General features: G+C 33.3%; 2 protein-coding genes across 6 annotated transcripts in view; one reads left to right on the top strand and one right to left on the bottom strand.

Annotated features, from left to right (window-relative positions):
• The window catches only part of LOC126741029 (cdc42 homolog), a 28,239-nt gene extending 18,607 nt beyond the window's left edge, over window positions 1-9,632 (top strand). The window contains exons 1-5 of one of the 4 annotated variants that reach the window (XM_050447298.1): window positions 395-553; window positions 915-999; window positions 1,056-1,168; window positions 3,315-3,424; window positions 8,616-9,632. In XM_050447298.1, the coding sequence (XP_050303255.1) occupies window positions 935-999; window positions 1,056-1,168; window positions 3,315-3,424; window positions 8,616-8,903 (576 nt within the window). In that variant the 5' untranslated portion in view covers window positions 395-553; window positions 915-934 and the 3' untranslated portion in view covers window positions 8,904-9,632. Of the gene's footprint in view, window positions 1-394; window positions 554-581; window positions 656-829; window positions 852-914; window positions 1,000-1,055; window positions 1,169-3,314; window positions 3,425-8,615 lie in introns of those variants that run through there. The other 3 variants (XM_050447314.1, XM_050447322.1, XM_050447306.1) reach the window with 3 other exon arrangements.
• Window positions 9,539-19,425, bottom strand: LOC126741018 (syntaxin-18-like). 2 transcript variants are annotated; one of them, XM_050447286.1, is made up of 3 exons: window positions 18,649-19,425; window positions 9,893-10,075; window positions 9,539-9,840 (listed from the first exon to the last, which is right to left on the bottom strand). In XM_050447286.1, the coding sequence occupies exons 1-3, from the start codon at window positions 19,321-19,323 to the stop codon at window positions 9,820-9,822; spliced, it is 879 nt and encodes a 292-aa protein (XP_050303243.1). In that variant the 5' UTR covers window positions 19,324-19,425; the 3' UTR covers window positions 9,539-9,819. The 2 variants fall into 2 exon arrangements, with proteins under 2 accessions (XP_050303243.1, XP_050303234.1); XM_050447277.1 differs by having other exon boundaries at window positions 9,539-10,075; window positions 18,649-19,424.
• Window positions 19,426-19,652: the final 227 nt, after the last annotated feature.

Below are 19,652 nucleotides of genomic sequence, written 5' to 3'. Positions count from 1 at the left end.
AGAAAAAGTAAAAAAAAAACTTTTTGTGTACATTGGATTGCCTACCCACCTGCCGCGAAGGATCCAATTTTTAAACAGCCCCATCTCCGAATGGGGGCTTTTCCGGACATGGGTTCCTATGCTCAAAATACTTGCCTATGGAGCCCCTACCTACCCTACAATTTTTGCCAAAGTTACCGTGGTCACCCTGTATAACAATAATATTACCAAAAGGTGGGTTCAGCCATTCTGTGAGTGAGGTTGAGGTTTACTTCTGACCAATAACACCGATGTGGCAACTTTCTGAAACTAGTTTTTCGTCATTTTTGGGTACACACGTTTAGCATACCGATTAGTCTCCTTACTTTAACCTTACTCTGCGCCTTTGACAGTTGTTGACGTTGACAGTGACAAATCGCCAGCGCACAACTGAAAGATGACAGGTGTCATGTTCGTGATGTGACGTGCGTGCTTCGGTTCGTGCATTGAATAAAAATTAAAATAAAAATCAAAAGGGGATTGGGAAACCAAGCCCAAAAATTGTGGAATTCCGAGTTTTTCACTTTATAGCCAGGTGAGTGCGTCTTATTAGTATTCGGGACAATCTAAACTACCGTTAGAGTTGCTTTGGTTATTCGTAAAGTGCTGCGTTATCTAGGAACTAAGTGCTATTCTGGTAATAATTCTTTTAAAAATGGCGTTAGGATAATACTCGAAACCCACCTTGGTTTTGCTTTATGTTATCAATTAGGTGGTTTTAATTATTATTTGTTCCGTAAACAATATTTCTGTGTAATATTGCCCTTTTCTATTTCAGATTTGTATTGAAATTCTTGTTTAATTAGTCACACAAATTATTGTATTATTAATTAGTGAGTGATAAACCAAACAATCAGCAAAATTCCTAATTATTATGATAAAATATATTCATACAGGTACTAAATAGGCTGACAAGATGCAAACGATCAAATGTGTGGTGGTAGGAGATGGGGCAGTTGGTAAAACCTGTTTACTTATCAGGTAAATTTATTTATATTGAAAATAGACTAAATACAATGACACTATTTGATTTGTAGCTACACAACCAATAAGTTTCCCTCCGAGTATGTCCCTACAGTGTTTGACAACTATGCTGTTACTGTTATGATTGGTGGTGAACCTTATACATTAGGCCTATTTGATACAGCAGGTAAGTAATTCTGTTATTGTATAATAACAATAATAAGAAAATTTCTATGAAAGAATATTCAGCAAATGTTACAATAATGCCTATTTGCTGACAAAGGTAAAGATTAGTTACAAGCTATTCTTAAACTCTTAACCTTTATTTAAAAAAATAGATTAATTAATGAAATAAATAATAATTGGAACTCTACTTATATATTATTATAGTTCACCATAATTACAACAACCAACACCCATAAATTATTTAATTTTTTAAATTTCTTTTAAATGTATACAAATGATTTTGACTATTAAAAGAACAGTATTGTATGTAAGAGAACAGGTAAACAGAGCAGTTGAATGGTGCCGCTTAGTGAGGGTATTAAGTCTAATAGTTTCGACCATGTACTCAATGTCTAGGTAAAAGTTTTTTATACAGATATTTGGAGCTTCAGGTATTATAGAAATGTGGACAAAAAAAACTTAAATAAATACAGCAATATGATCCATTATACAGTGAGGGACAAAAGTATTGGCACACCATAATTTTATAAAGTAATTTATTAATGTTTACTATATTTATGTAACCCAATAATAACTATCTAACTAAAAACATATAAAAGATTTAGTACAATAATAATAATGAAAAATAAAACAGATTTCCTTAAGCATAACAAGAGCATAACAAAAAAATAAAAATTGCATTCTATTTAAAATGGACATAACTATTGGCACACCAAATAAAAATAAAATTTAATCCCAGTTCTAATATTTTGTAGGACCTCCTTTTCTTTTTATAATATGAGTAAGCCTCCTTTTCATTGAATGGAACAGCTTTTGCGCATAGGAAGACTCAAAACTATTCCATTCTTGCAGCAAAACACATTTAAGCTCTTCCTTACTGGAAATATGGTGTTTCCTTATTCATTTTCCTAGCTCACTTCAAAAATTTTTGATCAGGTTGACATCTGGAGATTGAGGAGGTGTATTTAAAGTATGAGGGACATTAAACACAATCCACTGCTTGACTATATAGGCTGTATGTTTCGGATCTTTGTCCTGTTGAAAGTAATAATCATTTGCCAAATGAATTTTTTCTGCACTAGCTCTTAAGTTTTTTTTTAGAATATTTAAATATACATTTTTGTCCATAATACCATCTATAAAAACCAGATTTCCGACCCCTCCCGATGACATACAGCCCCACACTGGTACACTACCACCACCATGTTTCACAGTCTTATGCAGATTTTGTGCATCTAGTTCACAATTGGGCTTCCTCCACACAGTCAATTTCCCATCTGAATGAAAAATGTTGAATTTACTTTCATCAGAGAATATTACTTTGTCCCAAAATATATTATCTTGATGAAAGTGTGCATTCGCAAATTCAAGACGTTTTTTTTGGTTAACCCTATTAATAAATGGTTTATTCCAAGCTACTCTGGCACTATCCAGCCATATGAAGAACTCTTCGTACTGTTTTTGAGCTCACGTTGATGCTATTTTCTTCTATCAATATAGCCGCAATTTCAGAAGCGCTAGTTCGAGGATTTTGCTTAATTTTATTTACAATTTTTCTTTCTTGCCTCTCCGTTAACTTTGGCGGAACTCTAGATCAAGGCTTATTTTTGAAATTTTCTGCAGTTTCAAACCTTTTTAAGACATTATGCACAGTAAATCAACTTTTCTTCAAAATTTGGGCAATCGCTGAATCGCTGACTGAACAATTATTTTTCGCTCGGATTCCGTCGTTTCTTGGCCTTTGCGACCCATATTTGCAATGTATGCACTTAAAATAAACACTAAACCTAAAGAAATATTTCACTTCATATAAATATTCTGTTAAAGAATGCAAAAAAACAGCTTCAAAATTCTCACATACAAGGCACCTATTTTTAAACACTAAGAGGACAGATATGAATTTTAATAAAAATCAATATGTGCCAATACTTTTGTCCCTCACTGTAAATGCCCTGAGAGACATGATCAAACCTTTTTAAATTAAAAATAAATTGCCAACGTGTGTTTTGAACATGTTGTAAACAGGACTGTGCCTGGTGATCTAAACAGGCAAAATAAATGAGAAAACAATATTGGATAATGGATAAAACAAATAAAATATGGATAAAATATTAATTTTTCTAACAGATTTGAATTGTGATTTTCAGGACAAGAAGATTATGACCGTTTGAGACCACTCAGTTATCCCCAAACAGATGTTTTCCTTGTGTGTTTTTCTGTGGTTAGTCCATCATCATTTGAAAATGTAAAAGAAAAGGTAAGAAGTATTTTAATTTTTCTGATTAATAAATTAGTAGAGTATTATAAGTCCTAACTATTTATTTATTTTTCATTTTATTTATTCCAATCAATAATATTTAAGAATGGTATATTAATTGTACATCATTTGGCTTAAAAACTGAAAAACTTAACTTATTAATAATCTTTACAAAACCTTACTATTTCACAAATTTCCCTATAGAATAAATTCTCGTTGACACCACCAAATAGGAATTTTCCTTAAATGTAGTAAGGTTTGTAAATTTTTTCTTATTTGGTGGCAAGGTTTTATACATTTTGAGACCAATCATATTTGGAGACTTAAAATCCATCAACAAGTTACTTCTAAATATTATAACTGACTGGATTTTCTTTAGTAGATACTATTAAGATATTTAAATCACTAATGAGCAACAATAATGTCTTGTTTAAATATATAAGTAAACCTCAATAGATCTTTTTCTTTCATTAAATAGGAGAAATTTTCTGATTGATGCTATTCTAGGTTTGCCATTACACCATACTTTCAGGCTCTTTACCCAAACACAAATTTGCTGTTGAAGTCTAGTTTGTTTCTCCATTGGCTGTGTCTGCTTAATCCTTAAATACTAAGATTCTTCCGATTATAAGTTTTATTTATATTTTAACTAGGCACCCCCAGCAAAGGATCAGTAATTCATACACGCAACAAGAAAGAACAACCAGTTTCTGTGGCAACACATTGCATTTAATAAATAAACAGTCCTTGAAAAATAATACAATCTGAATTACGAAAACCATACTAATATTCCCAAAAGGGGGGGGAAAAAGAAGAACAAATTTATTGGCCATTATTTTAGACTTTAATTGAAACTTTGTTAAAAAACATCCATTTTGTTTCAATGTCCATCTTTTGTAACAATTTTGCCACTATCCTTTTGACAGAACCCAGCAAGTTTTTGTTATTGTGCGATCTGGCGGCCAAATACTGGCGCTTGGTTTAGTAACTATGTTGTGGTTCCCCACCTATGATGTTCATGCTAACAGACTGGAGTATGTACAGCGCAGATTCTTAAAGTTACTTTCTGTTAAGTTGGATGGAGTATATCCAGTAAGAGGTGTGGAACAGGAGTACCTGCTGAATAGATTCAACTATTTGTCACTAAAGCAAAATACTATTCTCTCTAATCAGATATTTTTATATAAACTTTGCAATAATAAAATTGATTGTTCTGAGCTCTTAGAGAGGCTACCTCTATTTGTTCCTCCTGCCATTACAAGGAGGCACCATATATTTTATCCCTCTCTTAACTTAACAAATCTGTCCAGCAAAGCTCCACTGTGCCATGCTTGTACATGGTATAATCAGATGAATGCTATAGATGTCGACATCTTTAGAAGCACTGAATATGTTTTTAAAAAAAGGATGTGTTCCTCTCTTAATTTGAATGATACCTGATTATTTTTCTGTGATTGTTATCATTTGGTTAGTGTGTCTTATATTCTTACAATTATGCTATTGTTTTAAATTTTAAATTTTGTTATCACTCTGTATTGGATCTTATATTATTTTTTTTGTACTACTTATTTAAGGTGCTTATAACTTGTACGGTTTTAATTTTAATTATTTCGATTGTCTTGTAATTGGGAATTTTCCTGTTGGACAATAAACTATTTGAATTGAATTAAAAAATTGAATTAATGCAAATAGCAGCTAAGTTCTGTAATTGCATCTGCGAGTAAAATGAGCAAAACTTGACAGATGTGATGTTTTTTAAAAGTCTGGAAAATGGTTCATACTTGAATAAAATTTTAAAAAAGAGGTGAGGGAGTAAAAGATATAAGAGGAATTATTAGCGGCGGTAAAAACAAAGTATCAAAAGACAGCTTTCAAGAAGTTATTTGACTTATTGAACAATTTCCAAAGTAAAAGTCACATTACGCAAGAGAACAGAAAAGTTGCATGTATCTACATTCGGATACTACATTAAGTGTTATGCATAACCCGTATAATAATAATAAGCTTTATTTCCAACAGGTTACATATACCCAGTTACAGGAGAATCAATTAAATATATAAATGTATAAGTACAAATGCATGAACTGTATTAGATTCATGCAACTAAACTATAAAAGAATTGCTATATAATAAAAAAAATATAATAAAAAAAAGTAGTGAGTTTGAGAAAATAAATAATAAAAAATCAACACTAGGGATAAGACTAAATTAGGATAAGAATCAAGAATTAATTTAAATCAGAAGAGCAGAAAAAAATTAGTAAATAAATGTATTCAAACTAAATAACTAAAAACTAAATAACCTAGCCTCCCCCACCGACCATACGCAGGTGACTCAAAATAAGTGCCATATTGTCATGGTGAATGTCACAGGAATCAGCAATAGTGTTAAAGTTTTGACACATAAAGTGAATAGGACTCTGGTACAGAATGTTGGACCTGGCTGTGTCTTACACTTAGCTGGACACTGTCTAGATCCTGGGCGTGGTATATGAAAGCAAATCCTTTGCAAAAGGGATGGGCAGTCAATTTTATGGTTAAGTAAATTAAACAAGAATTTCACCGAATGCATTTCTCTCCTCTTCGCAAGTGACCGTTCAGTATATCTAGAGAGCAGCAGGTTATGGTCAAAACCCCTTGGAGGATAGACTCCATCATCCTTAAATGCCAAACATTTAAGGAATCGCCGTTGGACTGATTCTAATAGGTGAATGTGCTGGTTGTAAATGGGAGGCGAAATGAGGGAGCTGTAGTCCAGCCTGGATCTAACAAATGCATAGTAGAGAGTTTTGGCAGTGTTCGAAAAAAGTTTGCAATTTCTAATAATAAAGCCCAGCATGTGAGTAGCTCTAGAAACAGTATCTTCGATGTGAGGGATAAAAGAAAATTTTTGTTCAAAGGTGACTCCAAGATCCTTAAAACAGCTAGACCTTGCCAGAGATTCTCGATTAACTGAGTAATTAAAGACAACTGGACTTTTGATTCGAAAGTAGCTGGCCACATTACACTTAGAAACATTAAGGTTAAGCCGGTTCAAAGTGCACCAATGGTGTACAGTATTGATGTTCTCTTGCAGTTGACCACAATCTGCTATAGAGTCAATCCTATGGAAAAGCTTTAGGTCATCAGCATATGCTAACCAAGAGCAATTGTGGGTGGAGATCAAGTCATTAGCGAAAACGTTAAAGAGAAGGGGGCCCAAGTTAGAGCCCTGAGGAACTCCAGAGGTGGGTGAAAAACAAGCAGATCTAAAGCCTTCGTCCACTACAAACTGAGAGCGGTCAACTAAATAGGAGTTTAGCTTTATCAAGCGATCGGAGAATCCAAACTGGCGTTCAAGTTTATTTAATAGGATGAAGTGGTCAATCTGGTCAAAAGCCTTTTGAAAGTCTGTGTATATAACATTGATTTGACCTCTATCATTAAGTGCTTCGCACACAAACTGAGAGAAGAATGCTAGGTTTGTAGTACATGAGCGGCCAGAAACAAAGCCATGTTGATCGTTGGCCAGCATGGACTTAACCTTGGGAAAAATTAATTTATAAAGAGCCAACTCGAATAACTTTGAGAAATTGCACAGAATGGATATAGGGCGGTAATTCTCTATTGTTCCAGCATCGCCCTTTTTAAATATAGGGCAAACTTTGGCTTGCTTCCAGATATTGGGAAAAATACCTGTGTTAAGGATCAGATTAAAAATGTGGAGCAGACCCTCTGCTCCAACTGTAAGTGCAACAGAGCAGTCCTTAGCTAAAAACTAGAAATTAGATCTGGGCCAGAGGTCATTTTGTTTTTGAGACACTTGCTCGCCATTATAATGTCGGTAGCCGTGAGCGCGTTTATTACGTTTGCTTCGAATAAAAGACCAAAATTCACTCGGATCGGAGGTTATTTTGTTCTCAATACTATGGATGTACATTTTGTAGGCTTGTGCAGTTAGAGCTTTAATTGTCTGCACAGAGATCTAAATATCTCTAGATGATGGTTAGACTTGGAAATCTTAAAATCACGAAATGCTCTTTCCTTTTTATATATATTACGAATTATGTCCCCCGAAAACCAGGGAGGGAAACGTCTTTTACGTTTTACCTTGAAGGGTACCGCTCTAGCGAAAGTGTTGTTCAGCATATCATAAAAAACATCACATGCAGAGTTGACGTCCTGCTGCACCATGACAGGCGACCAATCAGTATCTAGCAGCAGCTGATACAAAAGCGGAAAGTTAGCCTTTCTAAAATTAAATTCCTTTATTTCAGCTTTATTAAGGGTTAGGTTATTGAGAGAGATAAGGCCTGCATGGAATTCAAATGACAGAGAAGGATGGTAGGGATCCTCCGGGACAAGAGATGCACCGCTGTTAAGTACAGAGATATTAAAACTTGCAAAGATTAAATCCAAACAGCGAAGATTGTTATTTACCACGTTATTGAATCAAAAAAATTACTTAGAAGTTGACGTTTACTATTGGGAGATACCGAGTGTTCAATATAAGTGGAAAGATAGCTGAGACCCCAGTCCCAATTTCAAAATATAAAGGAATTTTTTTGAGTAAGTTAAATCTAAAAAGAAAACTATTAAAGAAAGACACCTGTAATACCTGCTATAACAAACTAGAAATTTTGAAAAATACGGCAAATCTTGGAAGAACAAAATAAGAACAAGCTATTTACAATAAGTACAAGGCATTTCTACACAAGCATTTGACATCATTGCATCAGAGATGTTGCAAACAAACTGCCCATAGTTTCATGGCAATGCTAATTCTAGCCTTTCAATGTTCTAAGGTCTTCCTAAGAAAATTTTCAGATGTTCATAAACTACCTTAATGAAAGGCTGTTAGTCGAAATATACAGTTTAAAAAGATAATACATGGCTTTGCATAGTAAAGTAAAAAGCAGACTAGGCAACATTTTTTATCATAACTTCTAAAATTTATTATTTTTTGCTAAAAGCTTACATCGTATAACTTGAAATAGTGCCTTGGATATAGCTTGTAAAAATTAGATCTGTATTCTAATTTATCGATATTTAAGGTCATTCTAAACTTAATGGTGTTTTCCCACAATTGTTTTGGCGCTTGGCCGCGTTATGCATAACTACGTCCAATTGTAAATGTTTGTATAGAAATAATTAGTTATTTCAGCTCTTAGCAGCATAAAAAAGCTATAAATATTCTCTTTTTCCTTACATAGTGGGTACCAGAGATAACACATCACTGTCAGAAGACGCCGTTCCTGTTAGTGGGGACCCAAGTGGATCTACGTGACGACGGTGCAACCATTGAAAAATTGGCCAAAAACAAGCAAAAGCCCATCTCCATTGAGCAGGGGGAAAAGTTAGCCAAGGAACTGAAAGCTGTAAAATACGTCGAGTGTTCCGCACTAACACAGAAAGGCCTTAAAAACGTCTTCGACGAGGCGATTTTGGCCGCTTTGGAGCCGCCCGAGCCGGTTAAGCGTAAAAAGTGCGTTATTTTGTAAGGCGCATTTGAAATTAAAAAAAAAATTACAGCTAGATGGGAGGTAAAGGCATTGTTGCTAGCTCCTAAAGCTACGGGGGCAGCAACCTTTTTATACTAAATTGGTGTTTTTTCTATCAAATGACGTTAATATCATTATTATTAAGTGGAAATAATTGCGTAATAAGTCCAAAAACTAGCACAATCAATAATTCCTTTAAAAGCCACACTAAAATATATTGTAACGCAGCGTGTCTCAGTATTGTTTTGGTGCTTTCAATTGGAGACATACTGTATATAGGGTTTCTTCCTGAACAAATAAATTGAATTAATAATAGTTGACCCTGTATATTCAAATAAAGAAAACAATTTTTTTAAACTTAAAATTGTTTTCTTTAAATAATGTAAATAATTTTATATTACCTTTATTATTTGTAAGAATATAATATATAAGTGCATTTAATTAAAAAAGAAAACACATTGTCATCTCGTTCATTTACAAATTATGGTCTGAGGTGTATTTGAAGAGTTATTTTATTTTATTATTAAGTGTGAATGTTCTAATAAAGTAAGGCTTATTAATGACCCTTTGAATGCCAATTTACTACTTGTGACACGCCTTCAAATGGTCATTAAAGTAGAAAACTATAATCCAAATGGTTTCTGTAATAATAATTTTATTTATAAAATATTTAACAAGGCATATATACATATTATAATTTAATACTAATAAATAAAGTAATGCTTTCAATTTTATGTTTTTCAATTAACCATAACCATATAAAAACAGATAAGAATAAATAATAATTCACTGGTACAAGGAATGTTGAAATAAAACTGATAATTCCAGTCATGGACTCGTCAAGCCAGTTATATTTATTATTACCTAGCTGTCAATGATATAAATCAACAAGCCAGTTTGACATCGTAAGGAGCATTTAATTAATCATTATACCAATCTAGAAATAAAAGACTAAAGGACATAACCAAAAGGAAGAAGAGAATCCACACCCTTAAGCCGGCATTACGTTGTATGGCCTGTCTAATCTGGTCGTTGGCGTCTCGCACGTTTTCTGTGGCTCCCACCACAGTCTCGGCGATTCTTTCGATTTCTTTTTCCTGTTGCAGAACTTTTTCCGTAAATAATTCTTGCAGTTCGGATATGTGAACCACTTTGCTTTCCATTTGTTTTACCTAAAAATTAATGTTGAGTCAGATGTAAACCTGCATGTTTTGCGAGTCAATCCAAATACTCATCATTATAATCTATGTTTTTTTTTATTTATAAAACAATAAAATTTAAAAGTCCGTCCTACTTGTATAATAAGATTAGATTTCGGACGGATGTTCATAATCTAAATATTCGACGACAATACCTACATTTTAACAGTGTCAAATCATAAAAAACAACTTTTTAAGAAGTTCTATTTATATTTGATCTCATCAACCATAAACAGATTTAAAATACATGATTTTACTGGATCTGCATGGTGTTTTAAAAACTATATGAAACAAAACCTTCTCTCTGGTCCCTGAGAAGTAGTTTAGATTTATGATTATTATTTTCTTTATAATTTCGTTTAGTCCTTACTATATATTAATAGTATCTATTGCTTAAAATTTTATAGTGCTAATTTCCGTAAAATATTATTAAATATTCTATAGACTTTTTTTGTCCCAATATTTGATCAGCAGAGCCAATGTGTATATACCATTATTTATAGAATCTTTCTCAAACTGTAATCCTAAGCATAATTCAAACTTAAAAATGCTTTATTGTCAATATAAACATAGAAGTTATAGACAAAGCCAATAGACTGTACATTAAAGGAATAAAAACGAGAAACTAATTTAAAATAAAATTATATAAAACTTTGAAAAATACTTAAATGCTAATCATTAAAAAATTCACCTAAACTATAGTACGCTTTACTAGCAAGAAATATTTTCGTCCTTGTACGCAGGCTTTTTTCAGTCTTAAGTGGTCTTATTTCTTATTATAGAGCTACGGACAAGTTTAAAATGAGGAATGGGTAGCCTCAACAAATAATTTTTTCACGTATTATAGTGGCTTCCTAAGAGGAGTTTATATTTTCTAAAAAATAAGCAAACTGTTTCTAAAATAAAAATACAATACACAGGGTTAAAATATTATGATATACAAAAAGCGGGCGACATGAGTCACGAGGCTTGGCCCCACATAGATATCTAATGGCCCTTTTCTGGAGTACAAACACTGAACTAAAAAGTGAATTTGAACATGAACCCCAAAAGCAAATTCCATATCGAAGGTGCGACTCGATAATCGCGAAGTATGCAGATCTGGCGATGGAGAAACTAAGACTGGTGGCAATAACCCTTAGGGCGTAGCAGCCTGATGAGACTTTTCTACATACATTCACAATATGGTCTTCAAATTTAAGGAACTTGTCTATGGAAAGACCCAAAAACTTACTGAACGATGGCATGGTGATGGCTTCATTATTTAAACATATATCATTTGTATTATAAGGATATTTGTTTTGGAAACATTAAATGTCAAAAAATTTGCATCACACCAGTCTTTTATTTTTAACAAATCTGCACGTATATTGGCCTCCATTTGAGAAACATCAGAGTCGTGCCAGAGGATGGTGGTATCATCGGCAAACAATGTAAATTTGCCAGTTACCTGCAGTTGTGGCAGATCGTTCACATAAATGAGAAAAAGTAAAGGACCAAGTACTGATCCTTGCGGAACACCCACATTTATATTAAGTTCCTTAGAGATACCACCATTAAATTTGACAGCCTGGACACGATTTGATAAGTAGGAACGAAACCACTCAAGGGCAGTTCCTCTGAAACCATAGAGCTCCAGTTTCACCAGCAGCACTCTATGACTCACACGGTCAAATGCCTTGGACAAGTCACAGAATACCGCTGCTGCAACTTCACCAACATTCAGTCGGTTGTACAGGTGCTCTAGAAAGCTAAAGATAGCATCATTTGTGCTCACAGACTCACGAAAGCCAAACTGCTGAAGACTCAATAGGCCAAACCTATTTAAAAATGAAACCATCCTCACCTTAACGAGCCGTTCCACTATCTTGGCTAAAGCAGGCAATAACGCTATAGGTCTGAAGTTAGAAGGACAGTCGCGATCGCCACCCTTGTAAAGAGCTTTTAAAGCACTCTGGGAAAACTCCAGACATAAATGAAAAGTTAATTGACTCGGCCAAGACTTGCAAAGCAACAAGAGGTAAAACAGAAAATATTTTAAGAGAAAGCCCATCCCAACCTGATGAACTCTTATTCTTAATATTAACCATTAACTGTTTGAGCTCTTCTACAATTGTGGGGGCAAAAAAGAAAGATTCGGCTACTACCACATTGCTGAGATAACTCCTGGGATCTATTTTTTGTGAGAGATTGGCTGCAAGGTTACTAGCAATATCACAGTAGAAGGAATTGAGGACATTGGAATCTAAGGTATTTGGAATAACCAAGACATTATTTTTGCCCCTTAGCTCATTTAAAATCTTCCAAGACTCTTTTGCTCTGTTGGAGAAATTATTTATCCTCCTTTGAAAGTAGGTCCACTTAGCCATTCTGATTGAGTTTCTGTAAATCTTGCGGTATCTGTTATAATAATTTAAAAATGTTTCATTGTTCATAGCGTATTTCCTAATGTAAAAAAGGGAGAGCATATATTTCCAGATACTCGTAAATCCTTAGTATACCAAGGTTTTCTATTTCGTTTCTTAATATTGACAACAGGAAAAGCAGTGTTAAAATTGTTTAATACTATTTGATGAAAGCTATGCAGTGGGTTAACAGTAGTCAATACATTATTCCAACTTGACATATTGCACAGCAAAGAGAATTTGCGGAAATTAGCTCTAGTATAAAGTCTATCGCGTCCAAACTTATTCTAATTAGCTGCACTATTAAGCTTTACTAATCCCACTATTGCTTCATGGTCAGACAAACCGCCATTGATTGTTGTACATTGATTTTTTTTTGGTGTTGGTTAAAATTCGTACAGAAATAATCTAAAAGAAAATGCTAAAATCCGGGTTGGCTGATCCACGTGCATCTTAAAATTAAATGAGTTTAACAGATTAAAAAGCATGCGATTTGATCCATTAGATTTGTCTAAAAAATTTACATTAAGATCGCCAGTCAGAATCAACATCGCATTAACCGAAATTTCACTTAAGAGGATCTCCAAGTTTTCTAAAAACAAATCTAAATTACCAGATGGAGATCGATACAATCCTAAAATATACAAATTTAACTTACTGCTAAATACAATAGAAAACTCGCACACCTTTTCAATCAATAGATGATCAAATCTGTCAATAGTAATAAACACAAATTTAGTTAAAAAAGCTTTCTCTAACATAATAAGAGTACCACCATGTGTATATTGCTTGCATGAAAATTTGGAAATTAGTACATAACCAGGGATATCAATAGGATCGTCAGACCTCAACCAGTGTTCAACAAGAATTAACACACTAGAAATGCTAGGGCAACTTGATTATGGTGGGAGTTTTTATTAAAAAAGAAGATCCAATAGCAAGGGTGTCTATAGATTGGTCTAGTTGAGGCGTAACCGAAGACCTACCTTCGATCAAGGGTGTATCGCTGATTATCCCACTATTGCTAATACCTAAAGATGCTAATACTATAATTTGGATGACAGAAAAGTATTTTTAACATATAAAGATAAAAGTTTGCACATAGGTTTGGCAGAGTGACGGTACCTAAAATTTTGTCTGACATCAGTAATTATTCTCACAGAAAAGTTACGGTTACAGATGAAAGAATTCATAAAGTGAATTGTATTGCAATATCTGCTTTTTGACCCCTTTTTAAAATCGCATATAATACAAACAATTACATTAGTTATCCTGCCCATTGATAGCAAGGATTTTATTTAGGCTTTATTGCTTTAGATTACCTGTACACATAGGTATATCTACCCTATTCTACTTAATTTTAGAGATGCAGAGTGTACTCCTTAGAACATACACATTCAATGTTCTAAGGTGTACCCTAATTATACTAAAGACTTTTTCCATATAACTAATTGAACTTTATACAAGTTATATGTGAAAAAAATTTATGAATATAATGAAAGCATATATAGTTTTACAATTTAATGAAACATTACAAAAAAACAGAATAGAAGCGGACATATTTAAATTAAAGTTTTATTATAATGATATTTTGTATTTACTTTTTTTTAATTCAACTCTCCCGCTGGAAATTATAATCAGAATTTATGTTTTATGATTCATGGCTCCAAAACTTTCAAACAAAAGATGTTCGATGTAGAGGAGGTGTTATCAATCCTTCAAATCTAATATTTTTATTATATACATGGGATCTATAAATAATTTTATTGTAAAGATATATATGTGTCTTATCATAATCTATTATAAAAAGATGCACAGTGCACATTATGCCTAGTTCTCATTTGAAGCTAATTTATAAGAAATTCTATATATTGATTGCGGCTAAAAAGAGTTGTATGTACACATAGAATTGGTATCCCACTTGTTGATGTGGATATTTATCAGATCTATTTGACTTTTACAATAGACAATCAAAGCTTTGTTGTTGGTTGCATTTATATACCATCTCCATCTCCACTTCAAGCCTATTTAAGCCATTGTGAATCCGTTGAATATGTATATAGTAGATATTCAAGTAGTTTGTTTGTCTTCGCAGGTGATTACAATTTACCACATGCTAGATGGGAGAATGATGATCTTGGTTTGGTGGTTGGTGGTTGTCTGGAGAATGACAGAGAGTCTGTGCTTTCTCTGGCCAACTGCTTTAGCTTCTATAACTTTTTTCAGGTAAATGGGGTTTGAAATACCAACGGGGTTGCCTTGGATCTCGTATTGAGTAGCTCAGGTTTAATTAGTGTTGAACATGCAATAGACAAGATTTTTGAGAATAGCTTACACCATACAGCAATTAGTTTTGACCTTTGTTGTGCAGAAAATTCTGATGATATGATATATGAGGAATATTTTTATGATTTTGGTAAGGGAGATTACATAGCAATTAACGATTGTCTTGCTGGGATAGACTGGAATCAATTGTTTTTGGGAGAGACATCTATTGATGTCATAGTTTCAATTTTCTATAATGTGATCTACTCCTCAAAAACTGTGATCTACTCTGGAAAGGTTTATTCCTCTAAAGAGATACAAAAGTTCTTCAATTCCATCTTGGTTTTCTTCAGAGCTTCGCAGTTTGATCATAAGAAAGAAACAAATTCACAAAAAGTTTAAAATTAGTGGTCAACAGCAGGATTATGATGAATTTGTATTGTTGAGACAACAATGTGAGTACTTAAGAGAGTTGTGCTATTAACAATACATTAATAAGATGGAAATGAATCTCACTGGCAATCCAAGGTACTTCTGGTCATATATTCAAAATAAAAGAACTGGTTTTAGTCTTCCCTCCAGAAAGACATACAATATACAATAACAGGATTAGTATGAATATCTCGGATACTGCGGATATGTTTGCAGAATACTTTTCATCCGTCTATTCGGATGAGCAAGTCAATGACATACCATCTTTTGATTTTGATAAATCAATTTGTCTGAGCACTTTAACTCTGTCAACGCAGGATGTTTATGAGGTTATTACTTCCTCTAAGAATAAGCTCTGCGCTGGACCAGATGGGATTCCGGCATTCTTCCTAAAGAAATGTGTTTGTGTTCTTATGAAACCAATACTGTTCATTTTTAACAAATCTCTAGGTACTGGTTCTCATCCTACTCTCTGGAAGAGAAGTTTTCTAAAACCCATTTTTAAATCTAGTAGTAGAAATGAAATTTCCAATTATTGGGCTGTGTGTAACCAATTTGAGTTGCCAAAGCTGCTTGACTGCCTGGTCAGTCATAGGATTGCCTGGAGTTTTAAATCTTTATTTAATCCTGAGCAATTTGGATTTATAAAAATCAGATCTACTGATGCTAATTTGGTGCTGTATGTCAACTACCTCTACCGCTGCTTGGTGAAGGGACTTCAGGTTGACTCAATATATACAGATTTTTCCAAAGCTTTTGATCGGGTTAACCATGGAGTACTCTTGCAGAAGCTTAGGGCTTTAGGTATTGTGGGGCCTCTTCTTCAGTGGATCTCGGGATTCATCAGAGGTAGAACCCAGATTGTTAATCTTGGAGGCACATGTTCCTCTGAAATTTTGGTGCCATCTGGGGTGCCACAGGGCTCTCACTTGGGACCTGTTTTGTTTTGCTTTTTTTTTGATTGATTTAGTTTGGAAACTTGTCGTGTGCTAATGTTTGCTGATGATGTGAAGCTATATAGGCTTATCACATCCCTTTCTGATGCTGTGCTCCTGCAAAAAGACCTCAATTTGTTCTTTGATTGGTGCCACTTGAATAGAATGTCCCTACAATATCAATAAGTGCCATAAGATTATTTTTTATAAGCAAAGACACCCTATTGCTTTTCTTTATAAAATAAATAATGTAGCAATTGGTGTCAAAACAGAGGTTTCTGACTTAGGAATATTTATTGACTCCAGGTTGTCTTTTAAAAGTCACATCAATCAGGTGACTGGTAGGGCCATGAAAATGCTGGGTTTTATCCAACGGTCTACAACTGTATTGTCTTTGTTTACTTTTAGATTACTTTATTGCTCTCTTGTTAGGCCCATCTTGGAGTATGGCTCAATTGTGTGGTCCCCATCATATAACTGCTACATTGAGCAGATTGAAAAAACTCAAAATAAATTTTTAAGGGTGGCGGCTTTTAGATGTGGTGACAGGAGACAAGAGTATTACTATCAGTGGGTCAGGGATAACCTGAACTTACCCACATTAGAGTCACAAAGAACATTACTCGACTTATGTTTTATGCATAAGGTTTTAAATGCTACTATAGATTTCCCGAGTTATTGTCTCTTTATAAACTTAGGATGCCTTCCAGATTGAATAGACAATCAGAAATATTTTCAGTCCCATTCCACCATACCAATTATGGCATTAATGAGCCAATTACACGAATGGCTCGAAGTGCTAATGGTCTGTCAGGACAGATAAGCTTTTTTGACTCTAGGATTACATCTTTTAGGGGGCAGTTAAAGAATATTATTTCATAGGGGCTTTAATTAATTAACTCACATCTACACCTTTCATTGATTTATAGATAGTTTTGTATCTGAATATAAAATATGTCTGTATGGGTATGCTATGTAACACTTTTGTAAATGGATTCCGTAAATAAATAAATAAATAAATTCTTTCATATTTACGGATTCCATAGATATACTTCAAACAGGTGTTTTGCATTGTTTATATACGATTTTTTGAATTTGTTCTTTTCTTTGTTTGAACTCATCTTCATAGTCAAATACTGATAAAACGAGAAATATATAAAAAAAATGTTTCATGTTTGCACCAATGTTTAACACTTTTAAGTCTAAGATAGGCTTTCTGGGTTGAATGAGATATGTGCTGGTCAAATCACAATTCACTGTCAAATTTTTTAAGACTAAATTTTTTACATTTTCCTTTATTTCTAAAGATATGTCACCCACCTTAATGTTTATTTGATTTTTATAATTTGAACATCATGTTTACTATAAAGTTTTAACATCAATACTTGCTTAGATATAGATAAAGAGAATACTCTTATGAAATACCTATGTAGTTCAGAAGTTTTCTAAATCTGTATCAATAAATTAAAGTGACTTGTGAGCAAAACAATTAAAATGGTAGTGTAGTAGTGAACTTTACATGCTTTTATTCATTAATATGTTTGATGTATTTATCGCGTACTATACTGAACTCATGAATCCTGACACCCTGACTTCTTCTTGTCAAATAATGTTAAAAAAAATTGAATACCAACTCTTAAATCCCACATAAGATCAACTTGTCATTAATAAATTATGATCTATAGTATTACAAGGCTTTGGTATAATCTAAAAGTGTTGAAAAGTAATTGTTCCTATATTGATGGCTCTCAGAATATCATCTGTTATATGTACCAAAGTCATGAACCTATTGAATGTCTGGTAAGATTTTAATATGTTGAACATGTTTAGTCATTTATAGATGAATAATTTTTTCTTTTGCCAAGCAAGGTTTTGAAAACAACACTAACTGCTCTTAGATCCTTATATTTTTTGAGTCACTACACTTGGACAGAGAGGACATTTCCATCGATTTGGAAAAATTGAATTTATTAACCAATAATTAATAATTTGTGCTATATAAGGTAAACGGGCAACACTTATATAAATAATCCAACTCATCAGATACTATCTTTAAAACCCCAGTACAACCATTACTCTCCTATGGAATAATAGTATGGGCTGGTGTCTGCAATATAAAAGGACATAGTAAGAGTTATTCTGTAAAAACTGAGATTATACTTGACTCTGTAAAAAGCAGACTGTATAATGCAGAAATAACAAATATTAGAACTATATATATTTTGTGTCCACTATTTGTAACTATCTTCATAAAATCTAGTTAAACAAACAGTAATATGTTAATCAGATACAGCAACATTACAAATATTCTTTTAAGTATACCAATGACCAACAAAAACATTAAACAAAGACTTTTAGATTAATTTGGCTTCAAAAAATATAAAAGGGAGAGACTTAACACAAATAATATAGAAATAGTTGCAAACAATTTGTTGTACACAATTTGAAGAGATTTAATTTTATTGACTTTAAAATTTTTATTTTAAACTAAAAAAAATAAGTCACTCACCTCATCAGAAATACTATTTAACTCATTATAAAGCAGCTCATTTTCTTCTTCAAACATCTGCATATCTTCTGCACTTAACTCATTTTCATACTTTTCTGGCAGTGGGCATTGGGAAGGACTCCTAAGTTCAAAATCCCCTGAGCCATCTTTTGAAATTCCTTTTTGCATACCCTCATCTTGCGGTTTGGGCTGTGTTTCCAGTTTTGAAAGTTTGTGTGTATCTATCACCCTTTTGACCCTCACCGCCTTTGCCTCGGTATAGATTTTGGAAACATCTTTGAGGTGAGTTTGTAGCGAATGTAATACGTTCTCATAATGTTCCTGTAACTGTCTTGATTTTATACTTAAAGTGTTGATTTCTTGCTTGTACTCGCTGATGAGGGTCGAACAGCTTGACACTATACTTTCTGCTATATGATCGACTTGTTCCCTGTCTAATTCGTTCATGGTTTTATTGGTTGATAAATAATTTATTACATTTAGATAAGCGGCTTTGTTTTTAAGCAAGAATTGCTCTAATTCACTAATATGCTTCAGGATCTCTTTGGGTTTAACAAGATGAGGATCGCGGTTTCTTGCCTTTAAAAGTTGACTTTTTTGTTCGACTAGGCCCATGTTCCGGTTTTTAGTTTTCACCGTATTCACGCAGGCCTTAAATAAAGTGGTCACGTCCATTATTTTTTACTAATTTTATTATTTATTTTTAAATATTCCGGAATGTCCATTAATTAATTCATGGTTTTGTTTACATCACAGCCAGCGAATCCGAAAATGTCAATGTCACTTTGACAAGTGACAGAAATGAGGAGGTTTAACAAGGTTGCCACGTTAACTCTATAGGCAACCCACGATACAGCTGTGTCCCATTGATGTCCTTGAAACGTAACAAGAATATGAAAAATTTGTAAATATACAAAGAAATGTTTGCGTATCAAAATTAACTAGAGGAAAATAAATACATTTATAAACTGCGTAACAAGTAATTAATCAGGGTCTTTTAAAAT

The sequence above is a fragment of the Anthonomus grandis genome, chromosome 1 (assembly GCF_022605725.1).
Source record: "Anthonomus grandis grandis chromosome 1, icAntGran1.3, whole genome shotgun sequence".
In the NCBI taxonomy this organism is placed as follows: Eukaryota; Metazoa; Arthropoda; class Insecta; order Coleoptera; family Curculionidae; genus Anthonomus; species Anthonomus grandis.
The sequence above is the reverse complement of the archived record's forward strand: the minus strand, read 5'-3'. Positions and strand labels throughout refer to the sequence as shown.